This window comes from Carassius gibelio, chromosome A20, assembly GCF_023724105.1.
Source record: "Carassius gibelio isolate Cgi1373 ecotype wild population from Czech Republic chromosome A20, carGib1.2-hapl.c, whole genome shotgun sequence".
NCBI classification, from domain to species: domain Eukaryota; kingdom Metazoa; phylum Chordata; class Actinopteri; order Cypriniformes; family Cyprinidae; genus Carassius; species Carassius gibelio.
This window is the reverse complement of record NC_068390.1, coordinates 13,423,597-13,433,660: the sequence shown is the minus strand read 5'-3', so window position 1 is coordinate 13,433,660 and position 10,064 is coordinate 13,423,597. Positions and strand designations below refer to the sequence as shown.

Genomic DNA, 10,064 nt, shown 5'->3' with positions numbered 1-10,064 from the left:
CCGCCACAGACATTCATTCATTCATTCACACTCACTCACTCTTCTTTCTTTCTTTCCCCATCAAAATATCAACAAATTCGTTTTTCAAGCATTAAATTCCCGATTGATTTTGAAAAATCAATAATTTATCTAACCTTTTTTTTAGAAGGAGATATTCTCATGAGGAAATAGGTAAGGTAATGCATGTGAAATGTTGTTGAATAAACATAAAAAGTTTTATAAAATATTCCATAGGAATACTGACGTGGTATCATCATATTAGTCTACATCCTGATGTAATCAAGATTGCGCGTAAACCCTCCTTAAAATTCATGAGTTGTATAGTAACTCACTTTAACTGTTAAATTTACCTTTTTCTCAATTAAGATGACAATGACATAATTTCCAGTAACTCTTGTAATTCGCGCGAAAGAGGTACCATCTGTTGCATGTGTTGCTTCTCCATGTTACCGGGCGTCGCGCTCCAGATTTCTGTGCCAGTCACTTTTCAGTGTTACAGTTCGCGAGTGCGCAGGCGCCAACCAGGGGAGCGCGGAGCCTGCAGAACTGCAAGCGCAACGTGGTACAAAGAACCCATACCAGTCAGCCACGGCGCAGCGTTACCATGATCTTCTCCATCCCATCGATACATTCCCATCCCGCCTGCATCACTTTAACGACCAGCTTCCAGCAAGTCCGCAAGCCTGACCGACGCTGCCCGACCGCAGAATGCACGGGGGAAAAAGAGGACTGGTGGCACCACAGAACACTTTTTTGGAAAATATTGTCCGTCGCTCAAGTGGTAAGATGATCGCTTTCTTCAGATTGCAGTACCTGATAAAGCAAAGGGGGAGAGTCTCATGGTGTCTTAAGAAATGTTTAAATTCTCTTACACTTTATTTTTTCTAACTTTAATTGTGCTCAGAATTACGCGTAAAAGTGAATCTCTTGAGTTTGTTCTCATAAAAATGGGAAACCTATTTTTTTTTTCTCTGATTAAAGTAATATTAAATATTTACATATGACGCACCTAAAGTAACTTCTACATACTCTTCTTTATTGTGTGCTTAGTAAAACATAAAAAACACAGAGCTGCAAAACAGCCGTGAGCTGAACTTAATCACTCTTTGACCATAATAACAGTAATTAAACACAGTTTACAATGCATTGCTCAATTGCTTCTCAAAACGTTACCTTACTATTGCTATCGATTATCAACATTATTTTATTTATGCGTCAGTGAGACTTGATATTTTTTTAAAGACATCAACAACCTACAGTCAAATATATTCTATACTCTTTGCTTCAGTCTGGATAAATCTCACGCGTGTAAACGTTTTTTTGATGCGTCAATTGACGCATGTAAAAATGCGTGGATGTTTTTTTTTTTTTTTTTTTTTTTTTTGGTGGAGTCACACAAACAACTATTTCGTCACACAAACAACCATTCTGGCTTACTTTTGTTAAACTTTAAACCAAACATGTAAACTTTAAGTTTATTGTGGTTAAATGGATATGTGACTATTATACCTAGAATATTTAGAATATATATATATATATATATATATATATATATATATATATATATATATATATATATATATATATATGCTGTGTAATCAGTTTTTAACAATATTTTTTTATATTCTATATTTTTATATCATTATTATAATTACTATTATAAGCACAATCGAAGCATTTGCATGTTCAGTTCTCAGTTGTTTGTATCAACAAATTTGTTTTTTTAAACTTAATCTAAAGGTGATGCAGTTTTTCTTGGCTGTTGTGCTGTAGATCTTCTTATGTGAATTGCAGTCATTTTGTGTCACATATATTTTCCATGTGAATCTGCCACAGGTTCTGTAGGAGTTTGTATAAAAGGACCTCACCAGCAGAGGTCACACTCATGATTACTGCATCAAAAGCTATTAATAACTCTTAACTCTGTTTCAAATAAATACACAAACTTAAAAGTTGAAGACACAGATTTTGGGTGTTTTTGTATACACTGAGACCAGACAGCTCTTTCTAACGAACTGTGTGGGTTTTAATGTGGTGCTCTCTCAGCTCATAATACCATGCCCTGACATTTGCCGTGGGCAGCTCTCTGACCTCAGAGGGTCTCTGGATCTTCCACAAATTCTTTGCTAAATCTGACGCAGAGCTTGCATCTTTTGAGAAAAAAAGATCCACTTTTTTTTTTTTTTAATAAATCTTAATCACAGTCTTTGTAGTAACAAGATGCTGATATTTATATTCTGTAAGCTCCACTGTCACTGTGATCATTGTTTAATGTTGAAGTGATGCAGCGAGTGGAAGAATTTCTAATTCTAGTGCAGCTGAAATTGTTCAGCAGATCTCATGTTGTTTCTGGACATCCTCCCTTCATCCCATTACTAATTCAAATATGCTGACAGAATCTTGAATGGGCTGGATAATTGATTCTTGCATTTAAATTTACATTTGTTTTTTTGTCATAGGCTTTTTAAATAACTGATTTACAAGGAAGTGCATGCATTTACATCTGGATGAATGAACACATTTACAGCCATCAGTACAAGGCACAAGTCAAAAAATCAGAAGTTACATGTAATTAAAAGGCAAGGTTAGTGTCTTCCTTCCAACGATTTCACTTAGGTACATTTAAAAATGTATCTAAAGCCTGTGCTGATGTGCTGCCAATGTGCTGTCAGCTCCAACTGAGGCTCCATGCTGACAGTAGTACAAATTTAAATTTAGGAGTGAAGGATAGATAATACAGTATATGGATGATGAGCATACCAAAATTCTCCTTGTGAAACATTTTGGAATTGTGGAGCTGGTAATTTTTTACAATCTGATTAAGCAGCTAAAAATAGCCAACAATGTGCAGGTAGTAAATAATGGATGTGTAGTTGAGGTCTTTTATGTTGTCTTTATGAAGTTAGTAAGGTATATATATATATATATATATTATATAATGAAGAAAAAAAAACAACAACAAAAGAAACACCATCGTCGTTTTCGTTGAAACCCTTAACACCCACAGGCTTTAAATTGCACTTGGCAGGAACGTTAAATGGGGTATAATGAGCCACGCTATCAATACTCAGAATTATTGTCAATTATGTAATAGCCAAAAATGATCAAGTCTAAGAAGATTTTAAATTGCTCAAGCAATTTGTTTTTCATATACCTCTTATAGCACCATACACAGCATGTCCACCTCAAAATAATGAACCCTTTCTCGAATGCTGTTGTTGAAATTATGTAGGTGTTTCTGAGGCTTTGTGTCTCTGTCCTTCATTTACAACCCAATTCCTCCCTGAAGGTCTTCTCCTTTGTTTTGCGGACAGCAGAGTTTGTTTGAGTCTTGCAAGCCCACTTAGGGGAATCGAGACTCACAGCTGGGGGGTAAACAAAGTCAAATTTCATAAAGCTTTTTACCTGTACATATCATTATTAGAACAGGAAAAGCAGTACATATTTTCCCCAGCTGTGCTGAGTTTTAGTGTGTTGGAGAAGCTTTTTGTAGTCAGCTTGATTTTTGAATAACCAGTGATACCATAGTTCTTACTGACTTGAGAAATTAAATGATTTCAACAACACTCTTTGATAGAGGACAGCTATACTGTTCTAGCATTGAAGGCTGACGGTTCTGAGAATAAATTGCATGTACTGTATATAAAGTGAATATATACAATATGTGATGGTTCCAGCCAGTGTTTATTATTATTATTTTACATTTATATTTAGTTTATTATATACTATATTTTTTTTATATGTTGTTATTATTTTTTATCGTTGTTGTTGTTTTCAGTATGTAGTACCATACATTTTCTTCCATTCTTATTCATTTATTCTCACTCTGCAATGTACCATGGCTCATCTGAGCTGCCATTGGCTATCCTCAGCTTGTTCTTTTGTACTGCTCGTCACACTGTAAGGTGTACAGGCACGCTACACATGCTCTCAAAGAGAGAAATATACACGCACAGCAAAGGGATTTTAAAATACAGTTAAAAAGAGGAATAAAATAAATGAGACTGAGTACGAACTAATAATTTAGCAATAAACTATTAAAAGGAAGCTAGAAGAAATGATAAAGTAGAGTTTATGTGGTAAAATGAAACGTTTGAGAAAACCAAACATCACAACGGTACAAAAACACCAGTAAGGAGATCATGAGACTAGTGCCAGAGAAAAAAGATAATTAAAAAAAGCATGTGAGGAGATATGAATGCAGATTAGAAAGTCACAGATGTAATGAAAGTGATATCTTACATTAACCACAGCTTACGAGAACAGAGAGCAGGTTGTGTTTGGTGTTCACTATAGGGAACCACTATCTGATGTGTATCTGTACTGGAAATAGTCGGTTTTTCTTACATGCTTAGGATCTGTAATGGCCAACAGAAAATCGTTTTCACCAAGATCACAGGCACTAGGGAACTTACTAAGGTGTAATCCATGTAAATATAGGTTTATCTTAATAGGATCTGTTTCTTCTTCCACTTTCCCTGTAGTCATTCTTTCACAGAGAAGCAGGTGCGCCAACATACTTCCACGCAGACAGTGAAAGGAACACATACCATGCAATAGCATCAAATACATTGATGATGCATTATGTTAATGGATCCAAAAATAGAAGAATGTTTGTGCTTGTTCAATTACATAACTTCTCGTTGCAGTGACCACCAGGAGTAACATGCAGATGAGCACATGACAGACACTTTGTACCTCCTATTTGCACCAGATCTGCTGAAGGGAGTGTTTACTTGTGGATTCATTTATTACAGACTCTAGTTGCTCCACCATCTTTTTTCTAGCCCAGAAGATTGGTAGAATCTCTCTGACAGCCCCCTCAGAAAGTACAGGCTTCTCTGATCTTTCTGCTTGCATTGCTGTGTTGTCAATGCAGTCCAGTCTGCTGTTTGATTGATTTCCATGTATTTGTGGGTCTGTACCATCTCTGTTTTTCCATCCTGGATGGTAGCTGTATGAAAATCCACTACCAGCTCTCTTAAGTTTAACTGTTTTGTTTTGCTTTCTCTCATCTTTATTACTGACGGAGACTATGATGAATTAGCGAACAACTAAAACGGAATAAAGTTTAAAGCAGCAGTAAAAACAAACAAACATAATGCCATTCCAAACTTTCTTCCAGGGGGGCACAAAATTATTTTTGTGGAAACCCTTTAGAATATACCAAGTACAAATAGATGGGGACTAGATCTGTTGAGATCCATAAAGGCCAAAAAGCATCATAAAACTACTATAAAATACTCCATGTGACTCAAACTAATTTGCAGTCATGTCCTATTCAAATATATAGCATTAATCTTTTAAAAGTCAAGGAAAAAGAACAGTGCCTCTGACTATCTACACTACCATTCCAAATTGTCTTTTTTTATCACCAAGATTGCAATTATTTGGTCAAATATAAAGTAAAATATAATAATAATGTAATATTTTAAATATAATTGCAATTTTAAAATAACTGTTTTCTATGTGAATATATTTCAAAATTATATTTAATATGTCATATGATCCTTCAGAAATCATTCTAATATGCTGATTTGTTGCTCAAGAAATGTTTACTATTATTATCAATATTATATTTCTGTGGAAACTAAAAAAGTTTTTTTCTTTCAGTAACCTAAATAGAATTTTGTTTTCACATAAATGCCGAGTTCTGTCATGATACTCTAGATGGCACAAGCTGATGGATTATTGACACAAATTGATGAAATTCACTGCGTTAAACTACTTGGCATAAGCTGATTGGTTCATGTTGGAAAGGCAGCCAATGAGCTCACTGCTATTCATTTAAATGTCTGGTTAGCGTTCATGAGAGCATGGTCCTCAGTTCGTTTTCACAGAGGGCCAAATTCGGCCAACAAAACCAAGCCAAGGGCCACTGACTACATTATGCCCAAAATGTTTCTGCTTATTATTGTCGTTGTTTTTGTTTTTATTGTTGTTTTTCGTTAATAGACACAAAATAAATATTCTACCCCCCCCCACAAGTAATCCGTTTTATTCAAATAATTATGATTTTTTTTTGTATTCAGATACAGAAAACTAAAGATCTTTGCCTGTTGAATATTAAAAACAAACAAACAAAATATTATATTTTTGTAACGGTTTCTATTTTCTGCGACATCGCGGCTGGAACAACATGTAAACTATGACAGCGATAGTCTCAGGTAATGATTATGTGCTTTTGATTATTATTTTGCGTGACCTTTATAGCTATACAGAAAGTACTTTTTTTTTTTTTTTACCTTGGATCTTGAAAAATAAATTAAAAGAAATTGTAGTACGTTAAAATTGTGAACTCAGTGTGAATCAAAAAAGCATATTCCATAACAAAGATGGGATCACTCAAAATTATTCAGTCCATTCACATTTGAATAATCTATTTTCCATGTCATCTTTTCTTCACACATGCCATGTTTTCACTGTCAAACACTGTCTGATGCTGCGTTTGAATTTACACATCAGTTATGTGCTTACACTGAAGTTACCATGGCAACATTATTTGAAATGAGTGCGGGTAAAAAAAATTCTCTCATGGGCCGGATGTGTTCCGCGGGCCTCCTATTGAGGAACCTGTACTAGAGCATTTACCAGCATGCTTTCAGAGTTCCTCTGAAACACTCCACCTGTATAGATCTGCTATGGGTTATTATACTGTATATGCTACTTGTGCAGCAGCAGTATGTCTTAAATACACACAGCACCGTATCAGCATATGTACTGTATTGGCAGTACCAAGTTCCTGTTTTTGCTTTGCAGTGGCAGCAGCAATAATCTACAAGAACAGCAATAACCTACAGCAACAGCAGCGTAGCAGATCTATTCCGCCAAGACTAAATACATTAACAGTCATGTTCATTACCATGCTAAAATTTTCTAAAATTGTCATGATAGAAATTTCTTTACTGTCAGTTTTGATACATTATATGCATCTTTGCTGAATAAAAGTATAAATTAAAAAAATTAATCTTAGGCAAACCTAGGCAGTTTGTACAAAAGTGTTTTATTAAAGGTGGCATGTTAGGCCTCAGGAAATCTCAAGTTCGCCTGCCCCTGTCTGAGCCTTGACTGTGTGCTTGGGATTGAATCAACAGCTATCCTCAAAGCTGTTTAAAGCAGAACCTTTGGCTGGAGATTGGCAGTGGTTGTTTCCCAATGCATATGCCGTGGACATCTCTCCTCTTGCTGGAAGTAATGGAGTCAAATGCTGACACACACAAAGTGTCACACTGCAATTGAATAGAGAATTATAGAGAGATAAAGAAAGACAGCGAGAGGCGATGGAGCCAGAGAAAAGGTCACAAATTGTCTGACAACAGAGACTCTTCTGCATAGACATCAGAGCAATTTGTAAATCTACTTCCCTCTTTTGTCAAACCTTAAAAAAATTCATAGCCTGTTTCTCTTGTTGGAACTCTGCAGTGCTAAGAAATATAAACAATAATATTTCCCCTGGAATGTTGTCGCTACTAGTCTTGAGAGAGTCTTCAGAACAAACTGATTTATATTGAACAATGTTTGCTGACTTGCTTGCTCCCATCATGCAGTGCGGCATGAATAATTGTGTGAATAGTGTATTGTTTCGGGTTTTGCTGACCTTATGCTATTGCTGTTTCATTGTGTGATGATCATCTTTTCACACACTGAGGTTTATTGATTGTCAACATTATTTTAGTCTTGCCTGGTCAGATGTTTGACGTGTGGCATAAGATCAGGACTTGGTACTTGTTGCAGCTTTTTGTGACCGAGAGCTTAAAACTTTAACAGAATAAAACTGCTTGAAGCAACCAACCACAGTTTGCTTTTATGTGGCATTTAGGAGCATGTTTAATGAAATACAGTATATATCAGAAAATGGAAGTTAGCAGCCAATCAGATTAAATCTTGCTACCATAACTGATATTTGTGTGTTGAGTTTTTTCACATGATTTTAATAAATATTTGCCTTGCCAAATGTTCCCTCTCTCACAATAATTTACATCAGTTGTGTGAAGGAAATGATTGTGGTGGATTTGACAATTTTTTTTAGTAACACTTAACAATAAGGTTTCATTGGTTAACATAGTTATACATTAGTTAACGTGAACTGAAAGTACTTCTTCAGGCAGCATTTATTAATCTATGAAAATATAAACACTTAGTAATACATTCACAATCAAAATCAAATGTTAATATTATGTAATGGAACAAATCTAATTTGAACAAACAATAAACAGTTGTAAATTTTAATAATAAATATTTGTGAATATTAACAAAGTTTAATAAATACAACAAATACAAATTCATTGTTCTTTGTTATACAATGTTAGTTAATGCACTAGCTAAGATGTAACCCTGGACCACAAAACCAGTGTTTAGGTTTCAATTTCTCGAAATTAAGATTTATACATCATCTGAAAGCTGAATAAATAAGATTTCTATTGGTGTATGGTTATTGGGATCGGATAATATTTGGCCAAGATACAACTATTTGAAAATCTGGAATTTGAGGGTGCAAAAAACTCGATATACTGAGAAAATCGCCTTTAGATATGTCCAAATTAATTCTTAGCAATGCATATTACTAATAAAAAATTAAGTTTTGATATATTTACGGTAGGAAATTAAAAAAATATGATCATGATACATGATCTTTACTAATATCCTAATGATTTTTGGCATAAAAGAAAAATCAATAATTTTGGAATATCTCAATGCATCACATTGGCTTAATTAAAAAAAAAAAAACTTTTGATAGTGCATTTTATTATGCTGCATTGACATGTGTTTTACTGTATGTATATATATATATATATATATATATATATATATATGTATATATATATATATATATGATATTTCATGGGTTTGTGTAAGTGGGCATGTAAAGGTGGAAGAAAATGATGTGTATATATGTAAATGAGGCCATGTGATTGCTAATGTGAGATGTTTATTTAATTTTCAGTAAACACACTGCTGTGGAATTGTGGAGAGCACCATAGCAGCTGTCTATTGGCCTCCCATGTGGGGTTGGCACGCACATCACTAAGTCTTTCATCGCTGTCAATATGCCTCGTATTCACCATTTATATGATAAGCTTTCGGCTGCATCCCATAAAACACATAAAGTGCTGACGGACTGCTTTAGGCTTCACATGGCTCTGGAAGTGTGATCAATGTATGTGTTATAACCACTTGGGCTGTTTAAAGTCTGTATCAGCTGACATAAGCTGCTCTTTAAAACAACAAGACTAATTCAAGAGAGACACAGGTAAGCCTTTTTGTTAATTTGCCTCAAGTGAGATTATAAAGATTAAAGTCTTTCTAGTCTCAATATTCCATTGATTTTACATGCAGCCAGACAAAACAGCTGTGTCCTCTTATGTGAAATGGGTACTCTTTTTGCCTTGAGGTGGATCTGTGCTCTTTGTGTATTGCATAACTTTACTTTGGCTTAGATATATATATAAGGTATAGTTCACAAAAGAGATTTTGAATATTTTGAAGTGCTGTAATCAGGTCCCTGGTGCATCGACCAACTAAGGAAGCGTGGAAAAAGATTAACCCAGTAACTTTGTTTTGGTAAGCCTTTTTCTGAAAGCTTTTGAGAAAACAAGCCGCTCAGATTTCGCTCCCTGGTGACGTGGTAAAGGGATCTCATTATAATATTACCGCCCCTTAATCTGTGAGCTTCCACCCATTACACCATTTTTTAGATTTTGCAAGCGACAACGGTTTACCAGTTCTGATGCCATGGTGTAAGTTTGAGCAAAACATACTAACTGTTCTGCCTTTGGCTGCACAGCCGAGCACAGAACGCTGTTCACCACACACTGAGTTCCAGGCTCAGAGGAGATTTATAGAGCAGTGGATTTATTGATTTATTTACTTTATTTTGTTGCTGCCACACAGATTATTTCCCAGCAGGTTACCTTAACAGACATAACCAACTGTTTTTGTTACTCATGTGTGTTTTTTAACGTAAACTTGTGTGTGGATGAGAACTTAGTTTAGTACTCACATGCTGTGACCACCGCTTTCTGTATGTGTACACTTAGAAAACCATATATCAGAAGTTTAAACTA

The 10,064-nt window shown here is 35.0% G+C and overlaps 1 protein-coding gene across 2 annotated transcripts in view; it reads left to right on the top strand.

Moving 5' to 3' along the window:
- The first annotated feature begins 448 nt into the window (after window positions 1-448).
- Window positions 449-10,064, top strand: part of LOC127938970 (potassium voltage-gated channel subfamily H member 5-like) — a 94,848-nt gene continuing 85,232 nt past the window's right edge. The window contains exon 1 of one of the 2 annotated variants that reach the window (XM_052535918.1): window positions 449-781. In XM_052535918.1, the coding sequence (XP_052391878.1) occupies window positions 709-781 (73 nt within the window). In that variant the 5' untranslated portion in view covers window positions 449-708. The remainder of the gene's footprint in view (window positions 782-10,064) is intronic. The other variant, XM_052535917.1, reaches the window with a different exon arrangement.